The sequence below is a fragment of the Dryobates pubescens genome, chromosome 21 (genome assembly GCF_014839835.1).
Source record: "Dryobates pubescens isolate bDryPub1 chromosome 21, bDryPub1.pri, whole genome shotgun sequence".
NCBI lineage: Eukaryota > Metazoa > Chordata > Aves > Piciformes > Picidae > Dryobates > Dryobates pubescens.
Window position 1 is genome coordinate 11,054,697 of NC_071632.1, and position 27,980 is coordinate 11,082,676.

General features: G+C 44.7%; 1 protein-coding gene across 2 annotated transcripts; it reads left to right on the forward strand.

Moving 5' to 3' along the window:
• The first annotated feature begins 7,028 nt into the window (after positions 1-7,028).
• PDSS1 (decaprenyl diphosphate synthase subunit 1) lies at positions 7,029-26,716 on the forward strand. 2 transcript variants are annotated; one of them, XM_054171516.1, is made up of 11 exons: positions 7,029-7,186; positions 8,818-8,882; positions 9,751-9,874; positions 10,244-10,374; positions 16,990-17,131; positions 18,171-18,282; positions 18,372-18,481; positions 21,571-21,651; positions 21,845-21,958; positions 25,643-25,723; positions 26,462-26,716. In XM_054171516.1, the coding sequence occupies exons 1-11, from the start codon at positions 7,061-7,063 to the stop codon at positions 26,600-26,602; spliced, it is 1,227 nt and encodes a 408-aa protein (XP_054027491.1). In that variant the 5' UTR covers positions 7,029-7,060; the 3' UTR covers positions 26,603-26,716. The 2 variants fall into 2 exon arrangements, with proteins under 2 accessions (XP_054027491.1, XP_054027490.1); XM_054171515.1 differs by lacking the exons at positions 7,029-7,186; positions 8,818-8,882; positions 9,751-9,874; positions 10,244-10,374 and adding an exon at positions 15,154-15,504.
• Positions 26,717-27,980: the final 1,264 nt, after the last annotated feature.

A 27,980-nucleotide genomic window follows, 5' to 3' on the forward strand; every position in this document is an offset into this window, starting at 1 on the left:
ACCTTATTTAACTAGAGTCTTTGCCAGGTAAGTACATCAAAGTGCACTCATAGAAACTAAAAGGCCAAGACAAGAACCAAAGTCACTATAGATGCACCTGAGGTTCAACAAGTCAAAGTGCAAGGTCCTGCATCTGGGTCAGGTCAGTCCCTGGCACAAATAAAGGCTGGGTGCAGAGTGGGTTGAGAGTAGCTCTAAAAAAGACTTAGGGGTGTTGATTGATGAGAAGCTCAACATAAGCTGGCAGTGCCCCCATGCAGCCCAGAAGGCAAATTGTATCCTAGGCTGCATCAAGAAGAGTGTGCCCAGCAGGGCTAGAGAAGCAATTCTGCCTCTTTACTTTGCTCTTGTGAGACCTTGCTCAAATACTGCATCCATTGTGAGGAGGACACAGAGCTATTGGAGTGAGTCAAGAGGAAGGCTACAAAAATGATCCAAGGGCTGGAACACCTCTGCTATGAGTATAGGCTGAGGGAGCTAGGGTTGTTCAGCCTGGAGAAGACTCTAGGTGGGGGACCTTCTAGCTCCCTTCCAATACCTGAACAGATCTTACTGGAAGGCTGGAGAACGACTTTTCACAAGGGTGCCTAGCAACATGACAAGGGAGAATGGATCTAAGCTGAGGGAGAGTAGGTTTAGAGTGGATCTTAGGAAGATCTCTAAGGTCCCTTCAACCTAAGCTATTCTGTAAATTTTAAGCTTTCCTCATCTCTGTGCTGCCCTCCTCACCAGACACAGCATCACAGACTCTCCAAAGCTGGTTAGCTCCAGTAACCAGCAAGCTGCAGAGATCAGCAGGCACAGAAACTTGTATTCCACATCTGAGTAGAAGTTCCACCTCAACATGAGTAAAAATGTCTTCACTGTTGAGGGTGCTGGAGCCCTGCAACAGGCAGCCCGGAGAGGTTTTGGAGTCTTTCTCTGGAGGCTTTCCAAAACCATCTGGCTGCGTTCCTGCGTTGCCTGCTCGCCTGCCCTAGGTGAGCCTGCTTTGGCAGGCAGGTTGGACTCCATGATCTCCAGAGGTCCCTACCATTCTATGATTCTAAGGTTTAAAAGTTAATGGACCTGCAACACTGGCCAGATAGCTGAGCTGCCACATGAAGATACTTACATTCCCACTACAAAAATAGCTTTCAAGAGGTCCCTGCAGCTGGTAAGTACCTCTACTTGAGAGAAGGCAGCAGGAGACCAGATGTACACTTAACCACATGAAACAGCACTGAAATTACTCTTGCAGCAGAAAAGCTGGAGCAGCACTCAGAGAAGGATAACTGGATGATATCCCTCTAACTCCTGGCTCTGCCTTAAGGGCTGGACTTAACACTCTCAAGTGTCCTGCTTGCTGTTTGGTATGAACACTGAGCCCTGTGCTAGTAAGGACCATTCTGAAAACTATGCATATTGGCTCACTTTTTTGGCCTAATGCATAGCACTGTTCACTGCTAGTCCCAGTATGTGACTAAAATGGTACCATATAAAGAAGTGTTCTTTATCTGGCAGTAGTCATAAACTGTACCACTCCATTAGGAACACAGTACTTAAAATTAATAGAGCAAACCAACCTGCTGGGTGTTCAGGGATAAACTATAAGACCTTTCCCCACACTTCTGCCAAGACTTGACAAGACCTCTGTAAGTGCATCCCACCAGCCTCAGTACAAGAGCCCCCCATTGGGAAAAATATGGGTATCAGCTGGGGTTCTTCCAAATGAAGCCTTGCAGACAGTCTGGAGTGCCTGTACAGCAGTTAAGGGAGCCAGACATTTAACCAATTTGTCAGCAGAGAGCCAAAGCACACTGTGTACTCAGTAGAATTTGTGCACAGTTAAGGAGTAATTTCATATTGGTTTTGCACTGAACAATTTGTTGAGACGACAGCAAAGAGAGGCTGTAACCTTGCCAGATGCTTTCATGCTGCTATATTCAGACAGATTTAAAGTTCTGCATAGCCAGCCAACAGCACAGGGTCTCAAGGTGATCTCAGTGAATAAGCCATCAAAAATGTCATTTACAAACACTGCCCTTCAACAGAGCAAACACGTTAGAATTAATGCTAGAAAGATTCGCAGACACCTTGCAAATACAGACTCCTAGCCACTTGGCAGCTGAGCACAGGCCTTGTCTGCAGAACATTTACTTTCTTTAAAGCCTGAAATGCCAGAGCACAGGCATCAGCCTGCCAGAAACACAAAACCAACCTGACATTTTAAACACCATAATCTGAAAAATGCAATTTCCTTCATCCTGAGAAACCCCCCCAAGTGAGCAAATGCGTTGGCCTTCTTTGCTTCAAACAGAATGAGCTGGGCATGATTCTGTTATGAAATCTCTCTCTCTGCTCCAAGGGTGTTTGCACAAAGAAGATCAGTTTCCTACATTCAGTACTACCTCCAATATTAACTTCTGTCTATTCTGACTGACAATCTTTCCTACCAGAAGCTGCAACCAGGTGACTATGACAATACAGAAATAGCTCCTTGCAACATTTTCCTACTTGGCCAGAGTCTAGAAAAATTCCTCCAAATGCTTAACTTCAGTGTAATAAGACTCACTTATTAATCATGCAAAATGTATTAATAGACTCACTGATGAGCCACATACACTAAAGAAATGTTATTATTAAACAGGGCAAATCTAGTCCTGCTGTTTTTTGCAAGCCTTTTGGCGAGCAACAAGGGAGGGAACAGTTTGAATGCTTTATTTTGTTTTAAAAGAGAAGAAACTCTGCAGCTGCAGAATCATAAAAGCTGGAGAGGGGAGTTAAGTGTCAGGTATCAAACTAACATCCACTTTTGACTTTACAAAATGAACCAGACTTCAAATTAGGGGAACTAAGTCAAGACAGTCTTGAGGCCTTGAGCAGCCAAGTCTAGTTGAGAGGTGTTCCTGCCCATGGAGGGAAGGTTGGAGTAGAGGATCTCTGAGGTCCCTTCCAACCTAAGCCATCGTATGTAGTTGACCGACGGCTGCTCACCACAAGACACAGACAGCACACAGTTTTCATATTTAAGCAAAATAGTACTTTAAAATACAGCAGAAACAAAAGAGAGTGGATTAATTGCTGGAACTCATGATTACTGGAAAATTTTATCTTAAAAAAAAAAAAAAATCTACAAAATCAGAGGGCATATTCTGCTTTGATTGCATGCACACCGAAAGGAAGATCTAGCCTCTTGTCAACTAACTGTCCTGCTTTATTGATGCTCAGTGAAAACTCAGTCACAAAGCTGCCTGTAAATTAGGATGCTGTGAAAAACAAAGAAAAGAAAAACACCTAGCAGCTCTGCTTCTGGGAATTCCAAGATAGTGCATGGCCTCACTGCACAAAAACTCTCACACAGAAGAGCAAAGCACAGCTCTTCCATCATCATTCCTATAAAGAACAGAGAAATAAGGAGCAGGTCATAAAATCAAAGCAAAATTCAAAAAGCAAGCAGCCAGGTTTGGTGTAGATAGATTAACCATTACCTTCCTGGAGTATGGGGTCTCTCCAGACCTTTTTAACTGTAGTTCCCACCTCTCACTGGTGTTTGTATACACCCAGCTGACCTGCCCAGCCACCAAAATGACAAAAGTGCAAATCAAGTTATTTCCTTTCATCATTTATAGCAGTTACACATGACACAGCACTAATTACATGTAGGTTCTCTGTCATCTATCTACACAGGATCATTACACATTTGCTCAGGCAGTCATTATTGCTCCCTAAAGCTGTATTTCCACACTTGCACCAAAAATGAATCAGAAAACCACAGAAAAAGAGTAACACCAGTAATCCCCATTTTTCTTCTCTACCTTCCAGCTCTGAAGCCCTGTCTCTTTTGTATAATGAGCCTTTAAACTGACACAGCTTGTAATTATATAATTGGAAATTCTACCATTCTTTTCCATGAATAATCTTACCCATCTCAATAAAACTTAATCATGGCATTGCAGTGGGGCTCTGTCCTTCCTCACTCGTCTGAGCTGTATCACAAATCAGCGCTTGTCAGGCTGCAGGGGTGCTAAGCAGACTCCATAGCTAACAGAAGTTAAATAGATTAATCTACTTCTGGTATAAACAGAAGCAGAGAAAGTAGAGGTGGTACCATGGAAGAGTATTATAGTTCTCTTCCATCTGCAGCCCCTTATGGAGAACAAATCTGCAATCAAAACATTTTTAAGTGTTCACAGGCTTACAGGCACACACTCAGAGGTATTACCAAGGTATAATTCACATGAAAAAAACCTACATAATTCCACCTGGAAGTTACCTGACGACCCCCATACCTATGGGCCAAGGGAACAGACCCATCACCTTCCCACCACTGAACAACTGAAGATGTTCCTCTGACAGATCAAAATCCAGAACACTTTCAAGAATTTCCTGAAACAAAACACAATACAGATGGTACTTAAACATGATGAAATTTTCAGTGGTAGGTTTTCTCTACAGATGTTGTTATTAAAAGACACCTCACAATATGTGTTAATGCTCTGTTTGTTTAAAGTATACATTGATAAGAAGCTTTCACAACTAATAGCAAAGGAATACCAAAATGTGTGTTGGTACCTGTATCAACAATCTCTGTTAGTTAGAAAGGAACTGAATAATAATAGTCAACCTTTGAAACAGCTCCAAGGGGAACTCTAGATTTAATAGGTATAGGATAGATGACTGAAAAAATGCAGTTTCTGACATTATGGATTCTATCAATTCTTGATGGCATGTATCAAGAATAATGTGGTCAGCAGGAGCAGAGAAGTCATTGTTCCCCTGTACTCAGCACTGGTTAGGCCACACATCGAGTACTGTGTACAGTTCTGGGCCCCTCAATTTAAGGACATTGAGACACTTGAACATGTCCAGACAAGGGCAACAAAGATGGGGAGAGGCCTCGAGCACAAGCCCTATGAGGAGAGGCTGAGGGAGCTGGGGTTGTTTAGCCTGGAGAAGGGGAGGCTTAGGGGAACCCTTATTGCTGTCTATACCTGAAGGGTGGTTGTAGCTAGGAGGGGGTTGGTCTCTTCTCCCAGGCAACCAGCACCAGAATGAGAGGACATAGTCTCAAGCTGCACCAGGGGAAGTTTAGGCTCAAGGTGAGGAGGAAGTTCTTCACAGAGAGTTGTCAGGCATTGGAATGTGCTGCCCAGGGAGGTGGTGGAGTCGCAGTCCCTGGAGGTGTTCAAGAAGGGATTGGACATGGCACTTAGTGCCATGGTCTAGTAGGCATGAAGTCTTGGGTGACAGGTTGGACTTGATGATCTTTGAGGTCTTTTCCAACCTTGTTGATTCTATGATTCTAATTGGAAAAGGATCTGTAAACATGAAACAGAGAATACAAACTCAACTCTTTACCACAATTTATATTAAGCCTGCATGAAAATCAAACCCAAATAGATTCAAGATTTTATTCTGTTTGGGATTTTTGTAAAGGACTGAATTCTGCAGTTAAACAAACTGGTAGGCCAAGCTACTTTCAAGTTCCAAAACATATTTAAGCATGGAATTAATTAACTGTGATTAGAACAATCTTGGGGCAGATTTATATTGCAGTTAATTATATGCAACTCTATATGCACGAAACAGAAAAGTTTGGTTGAATAATGTAGTGCAACAGATGAAGTCACTGTGCACCAGTAACTGTGGTACACAATCTATATGCAGCAGTAAAGGCCAAGTAACCTAAGAAACCAGCTTGAAATCTGAGTAATGAAAGCAGTGAATGAAGGGGTAAGATGGAGCTCTTGCTGTGGCAGATGTGCAAAAGAGATGCATCCTTCATCCCTCAGACCTACTCCATGCCCCAATTCACACTAACCCTGAACTAATACTGTATGTTTAAACATCTTTATGGATTTTTGCTGGCAACAATCTTAGGATTCCATGTACATGGAAGCACCTCACAGTCCCCATTTTGTACAAATTAGAAGTTAGCATCTCTGGATACTTAGTGTTGGCCAAGTTTCTCAATCCTTCTAATGACAAACCATGTTACAGCCAGCTGCCACTAGATTATTCTTTCTTAGCACTCACCAGCAATTGTACCACTCCCAAAACATCGCTCTTATCACGTTATCACATATATCACTGCAGACACTTCTACATGCCTCAGAGCTGTATGCCTTTTGTGTTTCAAAGCAGGTGCCAGGTCTTACATAATTGGGACTTGTGTGCTTTTTCTTTGTGATAAATTGCTAACACCAAATAAAAAGATAAAAAGGCTCCTTATGGCCAATGTAATTTTAAAGGCAGTACCTAATTCTGTGTAGATGTTCACATGCTGCTCTAGCAGCTGCTACAACCCATCAAGCAGGAGCACCAGAGGGGCAGAACCAGGGTGCAGGAAAGCGGCAGGGAAGTGCAGGCTGTACCTAGGAGGCTGTCGAACGGCCGTGAACAGAGCTCAGCCGTGCCCCGCTGCCGGAGGCAGTGCTTCGGGAACGAGAAGTCCGGAGCCCAGGCAGCCAGGCGGAGCCCGCCGGAGGCGCACAGCAGTGCCGCACCCCCAGCCCAGGCCGAGCATGCGGCCAGCCAGGGAGTACCGCCACACGTCCCTCAAACCTAGCCACCACCAAGTCACGTAAGCAACAGCCTTGAAGCCTCTCTGCCCCCAAACACGGCGAGCTACTGCCTTCCCCGAGCAGGACGAATACAGAGCGGCTGCCTCTGAAACCTGCACTAGCTGGGCTGGGGCCAGGAGCGCCGCTTCCACGTGCCCGCCAGGCAAGCTGGCAGAGCAGGATTGCTGGGACAGGGCGGCAGCAACCCCAGCCCCGTTCCACAGCCGGGTGCAGTGGCCGGGCTGAGCCCTGCCCGGCGGTCCCACTCCTCTGCCCGGACAGGCGGTACCGCTGTCCCGCTCAGCGCCCCAAGAGGGCGGCGGGAAGCGAGGTGAAGAGTGACGAAGGGAAGGGTGACGAAGGGAAGGGTGACTCTCGGACGTCGTCCCGGGCCCCCGCCTTCACGGACGTCCTCCCGCCACCCCTGCTTGAGGGCGGTGGCGGTTCCTGGTTTCCGCGTCCGGGTCGCCGCGGTGCCGGAAGGCGGTGCCGGCGCGGCGGGGCTGGGGGACACCATGGCCTTGCGGTGGTGGTGGCGGTGCGGCGCCTCCTCCCGCCGGTCGCCGCCGCTCGGCTCTCTGCCGCGCTTCCGCCCGCCGGGGCCCGGCTCCCGCGGCACGCCGGCGGCCCCCAGCGCGGCGGTGAGTGCGGCGCGGTCGGCGGGCGCCTGGAGGTCACCGGGAATGAATGGGGCGGCGGAGGGGCTTGCGCGGGGCGGAGGGGTCGGACACTCACAGCAGCTCCGCATCGCAGGCACTGCTCCTTCGGCCTTGCTGAGCCCACGTCTATTCCTCCTGCCCGGGAAGTGCAAAGGCCCAAGGCGGTTGCCTGTTGCGGGACCTTGTAAGGCGCAGCAGCGCTCCCGGTGGAAGGCTTAACAGTGGCTTAAGGGTTCTCAGGGCAGGACTGGCTACAGCTGTGGGGAGGAACCTCTCGGACCCTTCCCTACGTGGGAGCAGGGAAAATGACTCTCGTTAGTGTGGGATGTTCAGCGAGTTCTTGGGTAAGTCAGCGGTGTGAGTTGCGACGGGGACAGTTCGCTGGCTGCATGCCTTTACACCTTCCTCCTGAGGCCAGGATGCTGTCCTTGCCTGCAGAAAGGTGTTCTGGCTGTGGGGCTGGCATGGCCCCGTCGTTCAGTCTGAAGCAGCAGTGTAGAGTCGCACAGCCGTGAGCTCAGCGAGGGAAGAACAGGAAGAGATCATTTTTAAACAAAACCGGTGAGAGATATGAGAGTGAACTCAGGAATGTCTCAGCCATGAGGCTGGGCACTGAACACAGCAGTGAGTTGCAATTCTGTCATAGATTAGGGTTCATCTCTTTCCCTTGACTCCTTGTTTGGCCTTTTGTTATGCTGTACACAATGAGGATGTGTGGTGCCCTGCAGCCATTGCCATGCTCTTGTTTCTCTGCCTGTGTCCAAGGAGAGAGAGACTTCAGGTTCAGTACAGGGAGACACGGAGGGATGGGGGGTGGAATTCACCAGTTTTAGGTCTGCTTGAGCGTTTCTGTGCAGGCTTTTGGAGAGGCAGTTGGTGAACGTGTGGATTGCAGTGATTTCAAGGTTGAATTGGTCTGGCTGGGTCCCTCAGTCAGCCTGCACAGGCCTGGGCAGGTCCTGGCAGGTTGCCTGGAGCAGAGCAAAAGGTGTAGTTCCTTGCTCAGCTTATCTCTGCTGGTATCCTGTACCTGGGACTTTGCCTTCCCTGGGCTCTGACCTCAGTGAGAGGTCACTGGAGAGACTGCTAGGTTTGGAGGTTAGGTTCTTGACATTTAGCAGGGAAGATGTGCAGGTGGAAATTACCATAAAAAGCAAGCTGAACTACAGTTGCCTCCGGGGAAAAGCAGCACGCATTTTTCTTCTGTTCGTGCAGTACTTTCCTGGAACAGCTCTTGTCCTTTTCTCTGTGCTTTGATTGATGCAGTCCAGGTTTATCTGCAGACAGGGAACATTTGAAAACCACGTTGCAAGGGTGTGGAAGCAAGGTTTCATTAGAGCAGCTCTGGGAAGTAAGCTGATACGCCTTCTTGGGCTGGGGAGAAAGTCCAGCATGCCTGAGTGGAAGAGTCAGTTTAAGTTGGAAGCTAATGCAGGCATTGGCAGTTATGCTTCACGTGATGTGGAAGGAGATTGTGGGAGTCCTTTTGCTGCTGGGTTGGTAAAGTGGGGAAATACAGCAGTGGAGATGGACAGATGCTTGGGGTTTTGTAATCAAATGTTTTCTGTCGGTTTAAAGTCCAGTGAAATTGACCCCGATTTCTCTTTGTGCAGATGTGCCACTTGGCCCAAAGAAGTTCAACCTTGGCGGTTCCAAAAATAGATCAGGCATTTGGGCGGTAAGTTAGAGATCCATGCTGCTGTGTGAGGGGTAAAAACTGGGTTAACTGGGTAACAACTGGGTAGTTACACCTGAGAGTTCTAAACTTCAGAAACAAGGTTATTTGCTGTAGTACATACATGGAGAGTTCCCTGTAGACTGCTGCTGTGGTGCTGTGTCTGAACGTAGTCCTCAAGCCCAGAGAGCAACAGGCAAACCAGGAATGCTCCAAAAAAGCCCACATGGTTCACTTTGAAAAGGAAACAAGAGGCATAAACTTCAGCTCCAGGAAAAATAAAAAACATCAGCCTTAAGCTTAATACATCTTAATGCATCCAGGTGCAGCTTCCACCCTTTGCCAGTGAGCTTTGATGTCATCATGCTGCATGAAAGTAGTTGGTTTAATTTATAATGCAGCTGGGTGTGCAAAGGAGAATTTTTCAAATGGAAGTCACCTTTCCAGGAGTACACATATTCCAGGAGTGTAATTGTGTTACTGGAAGAGGAATGCTTCCTCTCCAAATGTACACTGTGCCATCCAGACTGCATTCCAAAGGAATGCATGTAGAGCAGTGTATGTTTATGTGTCTCAGAAGGCTTCTGTAATCTGTTAGGGCAGGGCCTGTGTGTGTTACTGTTTGGTAGGGGCTGCAACTTCATTAGCTCCTAAAAGTGCTATCATCAATACATAGCTGTGCTATCCTTATAGCTTATTAACTAGATGAAAAGAGTGTTTTGACACTTTCTGCTTCTGTTTTAGCCATTTGTTTCATTTTGTGTGAGGAGAGAGGAGGAGGAGGAATAAATACTTTGAAATGTTTCTGCTTGAAGAATTGGGGAAAGTTTGCTCTTAACAACATTACTGTCTTGAAAAACACTGTCAACAGGTTTCATCATACGAGTGCATCCCACTTGTGCAGCTGTAGTAAGACAGTTAGTGATGAAAAATACCAAGACCCTTTTCAACTTGGTAGAAAAGACTTGAAGAATCTCTATGAAGACATTAAAAAGGTAAGGGGTGGTAGTGTTTAGTCTGGGATGTGATAGTTCTGATTTAAATAGCAGCCATCACTTTAGAGGATGCTTACTGAAAGAATATTCTTTATGAACAGCTGTCTGAAACTTAAACTGAAGGCAAAGAGAGCATGTCTACATATCTTATTCAACAAGAATGGAGGGTTTTTTCCTCCTGTTTTATACTGCTGGAGTACATCATTTGTCTTCCAGATTGCTCATAGGAATTTTAAAAACAGCTTCAGCTTACATTGAGTGGAGTGAATGCAAGCAGTAACTTTATACATGCCCACTGTTTTGCCTACACTGAACAGATTGGGTTGGTGATTTTGGGGCTGATAGGCTTTTTTTTTTTCCTTTTCACAGGAATTGCTTGTATCTGCAGCAGAATTTAAGGAAATGTGTGAGTATTACTTTGATGGGAAAGGAAAGGCCTTTCGACCAGTGATTGTGGTGCTAATGGCAAGGGCTTGCAACATTCACCATAATAATTCCAGGTGAGTCTCAGTTTTAGATATAGGGATATATAAAATGTATCTAGTAGCTTTATGATTGTAGAAAGCTCTTCAGTAAAACCTGAACTTTAAGTTCCATTGTCTTTTGAAAGCAGTTTGAACTGTGCAGGACATCATGCTTGCCCTGTACTTTCTGGCAGCTCCTTGCTCTTGCTCTGGCTGGTTGCAAACACTTCTTTCCACACCTTCCTCTTGGTTGTTATGTTTACATATTGAGCAAGGCTGTTAGCTGGAGCATTCTGGGCCTTCCAGCTACACCTCCAGGCTTCCCTCACACAGAATTTCAAATAGGAAATCTTTGGTCCCTTGCCAGAGGTGTTTCTAGACTAATTTAGCAGTCTTAAGGAATTTCTCAGCTCTTGAATCATTTTTTCCTCTAGCAATAGGTAAATGCCTTGTTGAACTTGCTTTCGACCTCAGAGTATGACTTATATTTTGCTGCTTGCTATGGCACCTCTCCCAGTATACCCCTTCCTAAGTGAGTATAACCTCGAAGGAGGAAGCCAAACCTGGTTGGCAGTGTCCTGTCCTGTGTGTGCCAATTCCTCTCCTTCTAGGAAAACATTGTCCAGGATTTATGAGCTTCACTCTAGCCTGATGGAGAACAGTAGTTCTCCATTCAGTACTGCTCCTTGCCATTGTCTTAGAGGTAGCAAAAGGAGCAATATCAGTTGTGAAACTTCTCCAGGATGTCCTTTTGCTGGTGGGCTTAATATTTTCATGAGTGATCTTGACATGGAAAGCAGGAGCATGATGGTGGCACTTTTTAGGGACAAAATCATTCTTGTTGAATGACCATCCATGATGGAATGGAAAGAAGCACAACAAAACACAAATTTCTGCTTGAGCTTGGAGGCTCATGAGAGTCCCACTAGGGCACAGCACCAGTGGGATTTGCATCCATCCTCTCTGAAAAACCTCAAAGGAATCCTAAGCATGCCTCAACCATGGTATATCCAGCTCAGCTGTGGGAATGCTGATACCCTTTGTGAAATCATCTGCATGTCTGATCCTTGTGTGCAAAGGAAGGGAAGTCCAGCTAGCGTCAGGAATGGACTGCAAAGATAATCAGGGAGAATGAGGGACTTGTGGTCTACAAATTTATCAGGGATAGAGGTGAAAGCTGTTTAAGACCAAGGGTGATGTTGCTAAGAGGGTGGCAACTTAAGAGGAGACTCAGCAACTGGGGCAGTGAGTTTTTTGAGCATCCTTCTAGTCAGAATAATGGGGAAAATAATTTTATCTCATTCTAGTGCATGAGAAACTTATGGACAAAATTAATTATGTAGTGTACCTGCAACACCAAGCAAGCTGCAATCAGTGTCATGTGTAGAGGAGGAGCAGTGAAACAAAGACATGAAGTAGCTGTAGAAAGAACAGCGCATTTGCTGTCTTTTGGCATATTCTTGTCCTTGTGTTTTGGTGTCTTGAAACCATCAGGACCAGTTTTGAGACCTGCCTCATGCCAGTGAGGAAGTGGGATCTCTTTGAGTTCAGCATCATGTGTACCTGAGGTAAGTGTTTGCTCTGCAGAGCCAACCCTCAGCAGGAGTGCTCTGATTTGTAGGTGCCCATGTCATTTGGCATCTGTTGCCATTTCTGTCAGCAACTACAAACAATGTTTGATGTTTAAAAGCCTCTTCATTAATCTGAATGTTCCTTGTATGAGAACAGACTGTGTCATTCTCTCTGTCATGTTGGTTTTAGAATGAAATTCTGAGTAGGGAGAGCAGAAGTGTTTCAGCAAAGGAAGAGAATGAAATCTCCCTTGCCTTATGCCACTTTTCTCTGTGATTAAAATTCACATATGTTTATACAAGTCTTCAGGGTACTGCTTTTTGGTTTGTGCATGATGCCCAGTGTCTTCTGAAGGTTAGGCAGGCCATGCCAAAAGAACGTTCTTTGATGGTGTGGGTACCCACTTACTGTGAGGTGCTGAAGTTTTGTGGCCATTTTCTTTTGCATTTTAGCTTCTTGAAGCAGGCTGTTGCACCTGCTTTGTGTAGGTATGTGTATATATGCATATATATTCCAGTTCACACTGATGCTGGGCTCATTTTTGTTGCTTCTTAAAGCAGAATTGCTTCCAGGTGACAAATTGTTCTTCCAGCCTTTTCCTGGTCGTGAGGAGATTTGTATAAGGAGAGGTGTTTGTAACTCTGCCACTCTGCTGTAAACCTGAGGAGGGGGTGGAAATCCTTGCTTTCCATTCTGCTTCTCCTGACATTATTTTTTTAGGATGTTTTTCCTCTTTCTGCTTGTCATTTCCCCTGAAAGCATTTTATTGTTCCTTTCCTCAATGAAAAAGGATTCTTCTCCCAGACCTGTTTTGCTTTGTTGAAGCTAAGGTTCCCACATGTACAATCAAAGATGCTGGCCACATCTGTAGACTTGTGGGGTGAGCCAATATCCTGTGCAGTACATCCCTAGCAGTTTTTTCATTCTGCCTGTGGGGTTTGTGTTACTGGTGTTGAATTCCTGCTTCATCTTGCTGCCATTCTCAGTTGTCATATCACTTGCTAGACCCAGCGTGCTTTTGCCTGTTGGTTTTTTTCTTTCCTTTTTCATTTGTGCAATTCTAGTAGGAAAGGTAATGTTCTTCCTTGTTTGACTGAACCCACACAGTTTTGTATGGTTACAGGTCCTAATTTTACAAAGCAGTCCAAGGAAACATCTTTATCTTCACAGAGCCCCACCATAGTAGCTGAGATTCTTCACAGATTCACAGAATGGTTTAGGTTGGAAAGGACCTTAAAGATCATCTAGTTCCAGCTCCCCTGCCATGGGCAGGGACACCTTCCACTGGACCAGCTTGCATCCACAGCCTGCCTGGGCAACCTGTTCCAGTGTCTCACCATCGTCACTGTAAAGAATTTCTTCCTAATCTCCAGTCTCTTGTCCTAAAGCAGAGGGGGAGAATCACTTCCCTTGCCCTGCTTTAGTCACACTTGATGCAGCCCAGGACAAGGTTGCCTTCTGGGCTGCCAGTGACTGTTGCTGGCTCATGTTGAGTTTTTCATCAACTGACAGCCCCAAGTCTTTCTCCTCAAGACCACTCCAGAGCCCAACCTGTATTTTTGCTTGGGATTGTCCCAGCCCAGGTGTAGGACCTGGCCTTTCAGATGAATGCAGGAGAATGCCCAGGTAGCTCTGCTTACAGGCTAGGGGGCATGATCATTTTTGCTTAGATTTGAGGAAGGCTCAGTACTTAGAATGCCCTCAGCACATCAGCTGTCTTCCTAGGGTGAGGTCACTTTATGGTAGTCATAGTAAGGAGAATGACAGTCCTGTAAAGAATCTGAACTGTTAGCAAAAGGGTGTCTGAAGCATTCAAACAGTCTGTGATGTCATACTGGGTTTTGTACCCTTGAAGGTCCAAGTGTCAGAAGTCAACTCTAAAGTCCTTAGGTCCCTTGGGCAGTGGCTTTTTGCTTAATGATAGGAGTTTAGCTTCCCACAAGAGTGAGAATTGTTGTAAGAGTTTAAGATGAGGTCATGCAGACCTTCAGGTTCACACTTCCTCTGCTGTTTCTTCACATACCCGTGTGCATAAATTCACAGCATTATCACTTAGCCTGACTGGAGGTGATGTTTCTGGTCAGGGTGCATTCTCCAGAGGTGGTTGCAAATAGGAGTTTTTATTTCTAATTCTGCAACCAGAGTAAGGCCAAAGAGGTACAGAGACATCTCAACTGAGAAAATAGTGAGCACAAGAGGTTTACAGGGGGAAGAGGGGAACAAATCCCATCAAAACAGTGCAAGAAATACTTAACTATAGTATCCTGACTAAACTTGATAGTATGATAGTTCCTAAAGATATGAGGACCTGGCAGCAACCTTAGCCCTCTTTTTTTCCCCATCCTCCAAACCATGGTTGTCAGATGTCTACAGCTGTTGTGTATCTCCTGTGTCAACTCATCATTGTCTGTGCATCCCCTAGCTTGCAGCGAGTGCCCTTCCCTGTCCCAGACTCTTGCTGAAATGTTTATTTCTTCGAGCCACAGGGACTTAACAGCAAAAATGTAGTTTGAGGAGTGTGGTCATGACACAGAAATTTTGCAAGGGTTTTTTTTTTTGCACATTTCCTGTCTTTAAACTGGCAATATTTGCTTACTGGCAAAGCTCCCTGTTGCTGAGTGTAAATACTGGTTTGTGTCATCTTGGTTTTGTTGTTTTAAGGTTCCCCTCCTTTTATGTTTTTGAATAGGGATATTTGGAGGGAGAGGTATGCTTGTGTATTTGGGGGATTCTTAACCTGTAAGATCAGCTTTGGTCTGGTTTAGTGCACAAGAAACAAGTTCTGTAGTGGAATAGAGCTCAGGGCACTGTAGGTCTATAAAAGCTTTCACATTGTCGAGCAGGGGATCCTACTGAAAACCAGAACATGGCAAGGACTTAAAAATTAATACAGGGTGTGTGTTTAAAATAAAAACCAACCCCAAAACTTAGAGTTGTATAAACATTTTGTGTCAATATATGCCATCTTGGGATGCCTTCTTTGACCTAAAAGTGGCATCTCTGCACTTCCTGGCCTTGTGGGGACCCAGTCATCTATTGAGCTGAGTTACTGCTGCTCTTTGCTTTTGTTTTGCAGGCGAAGCAGAACGAAAAATGGCAGGGAATGAGAAAGATCCTGTTTCTTGTTTGTTTTTCCCCCAAAAGGCATGCTCTGATTGACAATTGCAGTCAGATGTTTGTAGGAAACTACTGTAGAGTTTTTTAATATACTTTTTTTTGCCAGCAATGGGAAGAACCCTGCTTGAGAACTTGCAGAAATAGTAGTTTAGAAAAAGCCCTTCAGGTGAAGTGGTCACATTTGCTGCAACATTCTGGGCACCAGGCAGATGAACCAGGAGCATTCCTCTGCCGTTTTTAGTCACTTTCAGGGATGAAATGCACTAGGATGCAGAACTTTTCAAAAGCTGCTTTTGAATTGTCTGTCCTTCTGCTGTCTTCATGCTGCTGAAAGATTTTGGTGTGTCGGTGAGTGTTGCCATTTACTGCTACTTCCCAGCAGGAAGTCCAGTCTGTTGACATAATTAATGAAAAAGGGAGTCCCCAAAAGGAGACCAGTGCATGAAAGAGGCTGGAGACCTTTACAGTTTTTTGAAGGTAAGTTCTCTTAGTAACGAGAGTTTGTTTTGGAAAACTACTTAACACTAAACTAGCAGTTGACTAAATCACTGGTCCACAGTAAAGCTTACTGTCAAACAACCGTGAAGGTTTCCAGCCTGTATTCTCTGTTATTGAAAAGCCACATTCTCACAGCCTGTGAGCCACACATCCTGCTATTGTTCAGGATGTAGAACTCCCACTGCCAGCAGCGCAGAGCTCTGCACAGGGGTAGGTGTCGGAACGCAGCATTATGTCAGCAGACTGCAAGATGTTCTTTCGTGTTGTGATTAATCACTAGATCTTGAATAGGCCCTAGGCAATGCAAGATTTTCATTGCCCTTCATCTGAGCTGGGATTCTCTTCAGTTTGTCTCGGTTTTGTTGTGGTTTTGTTGTTTTTTTCTGCTCTGCTGGGAAATAGTGTGATTTGCTCTGTTACCTGTATGCCAGAAGTAAGGGAACTATATATCAGAAGTCATTATTCCTTTTTGTTAGGTCTTTGTTGAGTTTGGGGGGTTTTGTGTGGTGGTGTTTTCATGTCCCCATGGGCTGTTAGAGCTGTAAGGCAAGGCTCACTGGGATAGCCATTTCTGGGATCCTGAGGAAAAGGGGTAGAAAAAGATGCTGGAACAAGGCAGTGGCAGTTGGGTACTAGGGGTAGAAGGTCCTTTGTGTGAGCTAGGTCTGCTCTTTTCTATTCATTTTGCCAACATTACTCCCTAGATAGCTGCTTCAATGTTCTTCCATTACCTTCTTTTCACCTAGTTTAAAAAAATAAAGTAGGTGTGGGCTGTTGAGAGTTGAATCATCACTGTTAGATCTTCCCAGAGGCTGAATTTCACTAAGTGATAGGTAGTTAGTGTTTACAATCCTAGAGTGATTGCAGTATAATTCCAGTTAATTCCTTAGGCTTTTGGAGAACCTCTCAGGTCTTAAGGTAGTCAGATGATGTAAAGAGTAAGACCCTTGAGTTAAGTCTTTCAAATATAGAAAACAGGTTGCTGTGCCTGCCTGTCTTCCCTTCTCCAGGCTGAACCACCCCAGCTCCCTCAGCCTACCCTGGTAGCAGAGGTGTTCCAGCCCTTGGATATCTTTGTGGCCACCTGGCGTTCTTTTCTTTGCTGATTCCTCGATTTTCATCTTCCTGGAACCAGGCATCCTTGGTGCTGTGCTATTTATTGCAGTTTGGATTTAGAGGGATTAGAGGCAGTAAGTCAGGAGTTTTGCTGTACTGTGAATGCAGCAAGGCAGAAACAGGCCTAATAAGGATGGAAACATCCCTCTGCACTTAACTGTACTAACACGATCTTACTCTCTCTTCTCTTCCTAATTCCATATTTGAAAGATGGGTTTCAGACCACGGAAAAGCTGCAGCAGCTGTTGTCAGAGAAACATTGTGCTGTTTTAGTAGAGATTTCTTTCAGTGTGTTGCCACACAGTGTACTGGAGGTAAGCATTTGACAGCTGTCTCTTTCTCTTGTAGGGAGGTGCAAGCAAGCCAGCGCTCTGTGGCCATAATAGCTGAGATGATCCACACAGCCAGCCTTGTCCATGATGATGTCATCGATGATGCAAATTCTCGCAGAGGGAAAATGACAGTCAATCAGATCTGGGGAGAGAGGAAGGTGAGCTTGCTGTCCCATACAGGACTTGCCTTGAAGTTTCAGCAGAGCACAAGGACCCAGAGCTTTTGTCACATCGCCATCCCCAGGCACAGTCCTGGGATACGCTAAAAATAAGGCTGAAGAGGTGTGCACAGATTGTGGGTGAGACAAATGTGTGTTCCTTTTCTGAGCTGTTGGAAGCATCAGATAATCATGTATGATTGTACTGTGCTCCTTGTGGATTTTACATGCCCTGTGCCATTCTTTGCAGTGCTGATGGAATACTTTGAAATGGTGCTTCACCCAGAACACTGTATGGTGCTCTGGTTCAGTGGCAAACACAAAAAGGCTTCAGTCAGCATGAATTTTATTTTCTCTTTATTTTCTGAGAGAGGTGTTTCTTCATAGAGCATTAAAAGGAAGGTTTTCATCAGAAAATGAAGAGAAAGAATTATAGAATGGTCTGAGTTGGAAGGGACCTCCAAAGGTCATCTAATCTAACCCCCTCTGCAGTAAGCAGGGACATCCTCAACTAGATCAGGTTGCCCAGAGCCCTGTCAAGCCTCACTTTGAGTACCTCCAGGGATGGGGCCTCAACCAGCTCCCCAGGCAACCTTTCCCAGTGTTCCACTACTCTCATAGTACAGAATCTGTTCCTAACATCCAATCTAAATCTGCTCTTCTGTAGTTTGAAGCCATTGCCCCCTCATTCTATCACAGTGCTGTGCTGACTGAACTTGCGGTAATCCAGAGCCAGCATGGCAAAACAGTCACAAGAGAATGGTCAAATAGAGAAGTAAAGTTCAAAAACACTTCTCAGGCAAGCAGGTATTCAGATATTGCACACAGGGAGAACAGTGCTTACATGGAAGAATATGAACAGCACTGTGAGATAGGGATGCAAACATGGCTCCGATGTTAATGTTTGGTTATCTTCCCTTTTCTCTCCATTACACTGGGCTGTGTGTGCTTTATGTAGGAAAATGTGCCAGATAAAGGAAATTATCTTGTGTGTACTAACAGGAAAAGCCTTAAAAGATCCATTTTTTATTGATCTTAGGCTGTTCTAGCTGGTGACTTCATCCTCTCAGCTGCTTCTGTAGCTTTAGCAAGAATTGGAAACACTACTATCGTCTCCGTTCTAACTCAGGTGATTGAAGATCTGGTGCGTGGTAAGAGCTTTTTCTACTTTTACCTTCAGATTTGCTTGCCTGAGCAGTAAACCCACAAATGAAAACTCCCATCTGTGCAACTTTTTTAGGTGAATTCCTCCAATTGGGTTCCAAGGAAAATGAGAATGAGAGATTTGCTCACTACCTCGAGAAGACTTTCAAGAAGACAGCGAGTCTGATAGCCAACAGTTGTAAAGCAGTATGTACGTCTGTCTCTTCTGCAGTTAACATACCAGTCTGTGAGCTTCACAGCCAAACTATTACTGCTGGTTTCTCTGGAGACCCTCCAAAGCAAGCTCTTTCAATGGTATCCTGCCAGAACCTGAATGGGTCTGAGATTGTGCACCATAGCACAGTTCAGCTGCGGAGCCTTCATTTCTTTTCTCCTTCATGTTCCTACACAGATTTGTTGTTATCTTCACTTGAATCATAACAATGCTCATGGTGGCAGCTTTCAGGTTAGGAAATTCCTCAGTTCTGAGACAGAGTTGGTAATTCTTGATACTATAATTTGATTTTAAGTCTTGCTTGACATCTGGTCCTGCTCATTGGTGCAAAAATATCCGAGCAAGGTAATAGGCAGTCTGTCAGCACTGGTCTGGTCACTATTAGATACCTTCTACACTGCCAAAGCATTGTTGCATTCAAATCAAAAGCCCTTCAAATTAGCAAAGGCCTCTTTTTGTGGACAGATCAGTCTGCTGGAGGTGTTAGCACAATCCCAGCCTCCAGTTTCTCTCCACAATAGCAATTCTGCGTGGAGGAATGGTACCAGAGCTGCAGTCAAAGTAACACATTGCCAAAGGAAATGGTGGCAGATGGCCCAGATGGTCACTGAAGCCCTAGTTACTGAGAGGCATTTTTCAGAGAAACAGGAGAGGTGATTTTGGTTCAAGAATTTAGAAACAATAAAGTTGAAGTGGAATTTCTATTAGTCATTGGGCACGCTGGAGATAGCAAAATAAGCTGAGCAGGTTCTTTTTCTGTCTCTTTTCTTTATCCTGCTGCAGTATGAATTCCTAACCCTCATAAAGCTGTTTATATTTTGTACAGCACAGTCTCAGAAGGATTAAATTGTGCTTGTTTTGAGATAAGGGTGAAGTTGCACTAGAGATTCTGGAGCTCTCTGCTTAGGAGAAAGCATGCAGCCTCCTCATGTGAGGCAAGACTGTGCAGAAGGTCTGCCTCAGGCACTGAAGAAAAGGAATAGCCTGCAGCTCTGGATCTGCCTGTGAGCTCCTGCTTTACCTCAATCATAGTCTGCTGTGTGCACAGGGCCTCATCAGAAAGAACCACCAGGATGTGGAACCGGTGTCTAGGAAAATTCATACCTCTGACCCCCACCAGCACAGCAGTCTGGTTTTTACATTCTTTTTGTCTTCAGAAATGTCTAGAACCTGAACAGGAGCTCTGAAGGTCTTCTCTTTCAAAGATGGAGGAATTAATGTTGTGTGGATGAATTTTGCTTGCAACTCACGTTTCTGCTTTCTGAGTGTACATAAGGTGCTTTGATTCTTTATGTAGGTAGTATCTGCCTCCCCAGGAAACTGTTCCCTGCAGCAAAAGCTCTGCTCTGATCTTCCAGACGAGATGAGAAAGCTCTTCCTTTACATGGCACTTCCCCTCTTCATTTACCACCTTGTGTCCGCTCTGACCCTTTGCCATTAACCAGGATTTTGTCACTGTTCTGCTGGGTTCCATGTTTTGATTCTTGATGTGAAACATGGTGGTAGGTAAGGATAGAATTGAAACAGGGGAGATGCAGCCTCCCCCCCATTTGCTGAACTTGTCTGATCTATGTTACAGAGCCGACCAGAATTTTGCCAGGCCTGGTACAGCAGCAGATGCTCTTTGGGGCAATCGCTGCTGTTCCAGAGCCAAGAATCAAAAGGAGGATGAAAGGGCAAAATGTTCCGGTTTGATATCCCTAGCAGCATCTGTTTCAATAGGTCTGATTTGCAGTTCAGTCTGCTTTAGTATAGCTGCCAGGACTTTGCATGATTAGCCATAAGAAGCATTATTTTCCTGCTATGGTTTCCTCTTTTAAATAAAACTGGGAAATGCGAGAGAGATGCTGTTAATGCCTCAGGCATCCAGATTCCTCTGGGGCTTAACTATTATCCACAGATGCAGGTTATGACTGGGAAGTGTTCTGATGCTGTTATGAAACTGACTGATGCATGAAATAATCTTTGAGTTGGGTTTATTAGGAAATAAAGTTGTTTCTTATTTCCAGCTTCAGAGCTACTGCTGGATTGACTTTTAGTTTGGAGTTGGTTTTTGGGTTGGTTCTGGGGTTTTTTTAATGAGCCTATGTAACATTATCTTGAAGAGGAGTTTATACACACATACATTTTTATCTTGTGTGGTTTTCCCAGCAGAAATTTAGTCTTGCATTAAGTAAAATGCATCTTCACTCCTTCTGTTACTCACTGCAGATTTGGAATGCTTGCAGTAAACCAGGATGGATTTTTGCCCCTCGTTCCCAATTGTTTATTGAGGGTTGAAATAAACCTGGGTATTTGAACATAACCAGCCTCATTTTGCAAAGGGTATAATCAATACTTAAATGGAAAAAAGCAGAAGTGCCTCACTTTGTGCTCTGTTTTAGCTTTGTGGAGTTTATTCAGCCAAACTTGTGTCTCTTGAGGAGTCGATTCCTTTGCCTGTACTCAAGATGTTTTGTTTCCCTGAGTTTAGTGATACTTTAGTCTAGCTTGCTGTACTTCCTTCATTCACTGAATTCTTTGCCACTCATCCCTCAGTACCTTTATCTGCAAGCTAATCAATCACCTTCCTGGGCAATTCATTTCTAGTTAACATCACCCTTAAAGACCACCTTCCTTATCTCAGCTGTCCCTCCTAGACTGGGTGCAGCACCACTCAGGTTTGTGGATCTTTTATGAGGCGTGCAATGTCTATTTAGCTGTTGTCTGACCTCCAATTATCTCCTGGCTGATTTATATAGGTAATAAATTGTGTGACTGGTAGCCTGCATGTGCACTGCAGCCACATTTCTTCTCTCTTCATCCCTCATTAGAATTTCTAAGCCTGTTTAATGTTTGATGAAGCTAATCTCTTTCAGTCTTGAATATACTTTTAATACTGCACTGCTGTTCAGCCTTGTTTCCTAAGCAGCTTGGTTATTTGTGTGTACCCATGAACAGAGAGAAGATCCCTGCTGTCTATACTTGCTGTGTCACACCTATGGTCCAAGGCTAAAAGTGGATGCTAACTAAAGCTTTCTATTTACTTGGCTTTGTTTTTGTTGTCTTTTTTTTCTTTTAGGTCTCAATCCTAGGCTGCCCTGATCCCAAAGTTCATGAGATTGCATACCAGTATGGAAAGAATGTTGGCATAGCTTTTCAGGTAGTGCTTTGGTTGAACTAAAGGAAATGAAAATCTCAGTTTTTCCCAACTGCTTTAGAAATCAAAGTGGGCTGCCTTAATCCTTTCTAGACATCTTCTCTTTGAAAGGATTAGGATATATTTAGTTGTGGTTTAACAAAAAAAAAAAAAAAAAGGCAGTAAGTTTTACAGTAATCTGTTTCTCTCTTTCCAGCTAATAGATGATGTGCTGGATTTTACATCATGTGCTGACCATCTGGGGAAACCAGCAGCAGCGGATCTCAAGCTCGGATTAGCTACGGGCCCTGTCTTGTTTGCTTGTCGACAGGTAAGGCAAGAGGAGTCTCTTTCCCCAGGACAGAAAGCGTGCACTGCTCCTCACAGCACACCCAGAGCTCCAGCTCCAGCGCATCCATTCTGCAGCATGAGTGATGGGCATGGCCTGTGGAACGCCAGTGCCTTTCAGAACAGCTGGATTTAGTGTGCACAGGTGTTCCCTCGGGCTGAGAAACAGCTTCCTGCACAGCTCCTTTTACCATGAGGCTGTTGTATGAAGAGCTGAACCGGGGTTTTTTGTTGCACCCTTGGCAAAGGGGCAGGTGTACAGGCAGTGCTTGCATGTTTTCTGCAGGTTATTCCTAAGTAGCTTCTTTCTTATCTTCTTTCCTGAGACACCTTGGTCTCCCCAGGCTTGACTCTGTCTGTAGGCTTTTTGCCAAGTTCTGGGCTTTCTATCCATTCTGGGGCCTAGATTTTAGGTGGGCACCTCCACTTCTTGGATTTGATCTCTTCATCATTTTGTCCTTGAGTCTTACAAGCACAAGGAAAATTCCCTTCTGAAGGCAAATGTAGTAGTTTGGAGAAGAGAGGAAGGATTATCATGCTTAAAAGAAGGTTAAAATCAGTCAAGATTTTTAGTGGCTTAAAAACTATTTGGAGGAGTAGAAGCAAAACAGAAACGTCAGCAGCACCAAAACAGTAAAATTGATGCTAATCCATGAAAGGTGTGTGGGGGAAACCAGTTTAATGCATCTTGCTTAAGCTTCTGGTTCACCTGAGGAAAGCAGATTTGGGACTTAGAAAGCAAATCTTTCCTACTGAACTTCACAGCACAACACAGAAACTGGCCCAGCTAGCTCAGTACAGCTTTAGTCTCTGATCTCATTGGAGCTGCTCAGAGGTGGAGATGGAAGAAGTTTTAAAATTATTATAAAAATACAACTTTATGACATTTCCTTCCCCTCCTCTCTTAAAGAGCCTGGGGTGGGGGAAGGCAGAACATGTGCACATGTGCTCTGTCACCCTCTGTACCTTTACAAGGACACGTATCTCCGAAAAGGCAGGGGAGCAAAGAGCCACTTAAGAATGCAGAGCAATGCCTGCTGACAACAGCCTCCTCCACCTTCTCACTTCCTCCCCACAGACTTATCTGGGGGATTCACAAACAACTTCTTGAATCCTGATTTCAGAATCTGTTGATAAGCAGCAGGACCTCGTTAGTCATCAGTAACTGGCATTGTCTACAGTGAGAGACTGAGGAACAGCAAGAGGATGTGATTGTGAAATGGTTGGTGTGTTTGTGTGTTAAAAGCTGCCTGGAGAGAGAAACTAGGACACGTTGCACATGCTCTTGCTTTTGGCAGAGAATGGCTGTCTTGTGGGTGTTGAATATTCCATTTTTTAAAATTAAAACTATTCTTTTATTCATCTGTTTGGGCTGGCTGGCTGACTTTCATCTATCATTTAATTAGCTTTATAAGAGAAAATGAGTTCATAATAGGGAAACACGAGAGAAGAAAATGTCACTTCTATTTTAGAATCTCACTTGTTCTTTGTAGGTCACTTTTAAATGCTTTTCCTCATTTCTGTCTTCACTAGATGGCAAGGGTGTGTTCTTCTGCACTCAGATAACTTGACCAGCTTGCAAAGTTTTCCACACTAACCAGAAGGCTTCTTTGCTGAAAGCTTCCTCTGCTTTTCCAGCCACTGGAAGAACAGCACTGCAGACTTAAATGACATGAAAAAGTTCAAGTGCTAAATGAGTTTTGAGCTTCCACAGACATTTCTCTGTGCTGCTACTAAAACGTTTCAGAGTAAAAACTTCTGAGCCAGAACTTGGCAGTCAGTCCAAAATTAGTTATAGGCTGTTATTTCTCTTGACAGTATTACTGCTGCCCTGCAGCCCTTAGCTTATCTGGTCATCCTCATGTTGTCTTCCTGACCAATATGCTTCAGTTCTTAATGTGCTCTGGATCTTCAGTGACAGCCACCTTTTCTTCTTGCCCTCTCCTTTCTGAAATCTCTCTGTGCATTAGAATATTGAGAACCCTTAATACACAGAATCATAGAATCTTTTTGGCTGGAAAAGACCTTTTAAGATCATTGAGTCCAACCATTCCCTAATTCTCCCAAGTCTGGTGCTAAACCATGTTCCTCAGCACAACATCCACACTTCTTTTAAACACTTCCAGGGATGGGGATTCAACCACCTCCTTGGGGAGCCTATACAAAAACAGTTTAGCTTGATGTGAGATCTGTTTATTCAGTAATGAAGTTCAGTTGCCTCAGTAAATCCCTCCTCCCCCTTTTATTTGGTTAAGGACATACACCAGTATTTCTAGTGCAAGTCTAAAGCCACTCTCAGACTGGTACAGCTGAAGAATGAGAGGATATTTTTCTTAGAAGCATTCCCATCAAAGGCTTACATACTGCCCCTGAAATCTACTGATAACAGCTCTACATTACAGGGCTGGAGATTTTTCTCTCCTTTACTGCTTAAATATAACAAGTGAAAGTGTATGCATCCTGTACCATTGTAAATAGAAACGATAGGAAAATGGGTGAAAGGAACGTTGTAATTAAATTGTCATTACACAGGAGGAAAGCTAGGAGCTGGAGAAAGCCAAGCATGAGTCATCAATAAACTTCTACGTGTATCTTCTAAGAAAACTACCTGTGAGAAACAGGGAAATGTCACAACAGTGAGGGATGCTACCTGTTTGTTCCCTAACAAGTTTGGAGATCTGCAGTTTCAGGACCGAAGGTGTGCAGGGAAAGCAGATCGTTGTTTACTAGTGTACAGTCATGAAATCATCACTGCCTGTAATCCTTTCAGACAAGATGAACAAACACCTCTTTTCCTCCAACAGCAATTCTGCAGAGTATCTGCCTTGAGTTTTGGCCTTAATTCATTTATTAAGCACCAGGCTATGTATTTCTGGACTATCGTCTGAAGCAAGTGCCTGCAGGTTTTGATAAGTGATGCAGTGACCTTCTCAAGCAACTGGCTTTAGCTGTCTACCTGGCCGTACACTACTAACTACAAATTCTAGGTGACTGAAAACAAAATGCATTAGAGCTTAGAACAGAAAAGAATCTGTCCTGTGCTTTCCACAGGCAGAGTCTTTGCATATAAAATACCAGAATCATGGAAAGCCTGAGTGGGCACAGCAGTTGAAGGTATCCTGAAAGGATTTACAGGTTGAACTGTCCAACAGAGACACAACAAACCTGTTCTCTGGTGTACAGGTGGGAGAAGAGGTGCTGCTTCTAGGTGTGCCAACACTGAAAACCTTTTGTGATTTAAAAGCTCCTGATAGACCTGGAAATAGCTGCACCAGACATGACCACACTGGAAGACCTGCTCACCAGGTCCTACCTTTTGCTACCCACTGGCTGCCAGTTTAAGTTTGCAGTGCTATAGGCCCAGGCAGATTGCATATATATAGCTACACCCGTAGAAGCAGCAGGGACAGGGGAAGAAGAGGGCTGTCATAGAATCAATAAGGTTGGAAGAGACCTCAAAGATCATCAAGTCCAACCTGTTCTGACTACTAAACCATGGCACCAAGTGCCACGTCCAATCCCCTCTTGAACACCTCCAGGGATGGCCACTCCACCACCTCCCTGGGCAGCACATTCCAAAGGCTAACAACTCTCCTTTGGCTGCTTTCTGACCTTATCACAGCAAGCAGCTCCTGAGCAGTACAAACCCTTCTCCCTTTGTGCTTAGTTTCCAGAAATGAATGCTCTGATCATGCGACGCTTCAGCAAGCCCGGAGACGTTGAACGTGCTCGCAAATACGTGCTGCAGGTAGGACTGATCCCACATGCTGCAGCCCCGCAGTGCTGGCCCTGCTGCCAGCAGGTGGGAGTTCATTGCCTCTCGAGTCCAACATGAGGGCTGCACTTCCAGAGACCTGCTCAGGGCTATGCTGTATACAATACAGAGTTAGCACTCTTCAGGCATCTTTCTGGGCTGGGCTCTAGAAGTGCTTGGTACTGAAGACCTTTTTTTTCTCTTTTTTTTTTTTTTCCCTTCCAATAGCATAAACCCCACATAATTAAAGTAAAAGCTCATGCCTGAACTCAGTTTCTTCAGCTGAAGAGTAGCTGTATCCAACAACTGATGGAAGCAGCATGTAATTACCACGCAGTCTGGCAACTGCAGTGCACAGTGCCTGTCAGTTTGAATTGACTCTGGTCCGGAAAGGCTGAATTAACTGCCTGTGCAAAATTAATACCTACATTTGTGCATAGGGGTACACCTCTATTTAGGGCAGGAGGGGAGGGTTAAAGCATTAGTTCCTAGCCCTACTGCCCAGGATGTTATGGATACCAGTGTTACTTTGTGAGCACACTGAAGTGCAGCATGGGTGTTTGACACCTGGAGGAAGAGAAGCGGGATTCAATGACCAGAGAACAAATCTTCCCCTTCAGCATGTAATTAACGTGTAGGGTACTTACTGGCCGTAAGTCTTCCTCTGTAACGAAAGGAGACAGGAGGGAGGCTGACCAGTTACCCTTTACTTCTCACTGTCTCCTTACCAAGAGTGATGGTGTGCAGCAAACCACCTACCTCGCCCAGCGCTACTGCCATGAAGCCACCAGAGAGATCAGCAAGCTGCGGCCATCCCCTGAGAGAGAAGCCCTCATCCAGCTGACAGAGATGGTCCTCATGCGGGACAAGTGAGAGAGCTCCTTCCACTCCTCCTGGCAGCTACTTACCAGACTGTGCCTCAATCTCCTTCAAAAATTATTTGCTTCCAACACAAACTACCAAAAATTATTTTTTTAAAGAACTTTTTTTTTTTTTAAGTTCTGCTTTTTTTTTTTTCCTCTTTTTTTTGTTTGTTTTTAAACCAGAATGTTTAAAGTGTTTTATTGTGGGAAGCCATGCAATCAGAGCAAGTCAAACTGTGCTGTACAGCTGTTTTAGTGGGGGCTATTAGTTGTGGGAGGGGGTAGGGAAGATGTTTACATGTCGATGCACAACAGCCACAATGAGAATAAACATCAGTGGATGAGAACTGAAGTGGTTCCCCATGTCACTCAGTAACACAGCCTGCATGCTACTTGGTGTGAACACCAGGTGAAGATGGCCTGGGAAAAGAGGTGGTTTGAATGCTTCCCTGGCTGTTAAAACTACAGACATGGAAACTGGTTTGTTGCTGAAGCCTCTCTCTATGCAGCCATTAATTGGTTATGCACATCACAATCACAGAATGGTTTGGGTGGGAGGGAGCCTTCAAGATCATCCAGTTCCAACCCCTTGCTATGGGCAGGGACACCTCCCATGAGACCAGGTTGGTCAAAGTCCCATTCAATATCACTGAGAAGGAAATGCAGGTGTGCTGTTGTTTGCTAACTTCCAGCAGTTAACTGTAGCCAGCTCCCATTCCATATCCTGTTCAGAAAATGGAAGGCTCCATGTTTCTGACTCATGCTAGAAATTAACAATTTAAGAGCCAGTCAAAGCTTCATCTCCATCCCCTTCCAGGCCAGCACCCTCCTGGAGGACTGCTTTGAATTCCCAGACACATTCCTCTTAGGGTAACTGCCACATTCCTTTTCAGATTATTTAAGCCACAGAAGTTGTAGCACGGGGAAGGACAACACCTCCACCTATCTCTGCCTGTGACCTAACCCTGGCCAAGTTCCTGTCCCATTTGTTCCCCCTTGGTTGTAGCTGAGATCAGGTGGGAATATCACCAAAGTCAGACAGTATACCCTGAGAAAGGGCAGTTGCAGGTGGTGGTCAACTCACTGGGCCTAGAGAAGCAGGTACAACCCAGAATGCTTGCTGAAACTGGTTTTGGAAGAAGAGGACTTTTAAGAGTGTGTATGAATGTGTCACTTAGGTTTCAGAGCTAATTTATTTGCCCTCTGTGGCTGATAAAGTCACGTACACAAACACTGGCTTTTCAGTACAGCGCCTGGGATAACAAAGCCGTTCTTTTGCCACCTTCGCATTCCCAAGCCAACCAACAAAGTAATGGACAAGACCTTTGGTTCACTTATATATTTATGAATGGAAAAAAGTCATAATGTAAATTTACTCATTAAAAAAA

Excerpts from the sequence above, each read along its gene's own strand:
- PDSS1 (XM_054171516.1), top strand. The coding sequence starts at position 7,061 with ATGGCCTTGCGGTGGTGGTGGCGGTGCGGCGCCTCCTCCCGCCGGTCG. Across the intron at positions 8,883-9,750 it reads ATAGATCAGGCATTTGGGCG|GTTTCATCATACGAGTGCAT; the intron begins GTAAGTTAGAGA and ends CACTGTCAACAG. Across the intron at positions 21,652-21,844 it reads ATGTTGGCATAGCTTTTCAG|CTAATAGATGATGTGCTGGA; the intron begins GTAGTGCTTTGG and ends CTCTCTTTCCAG.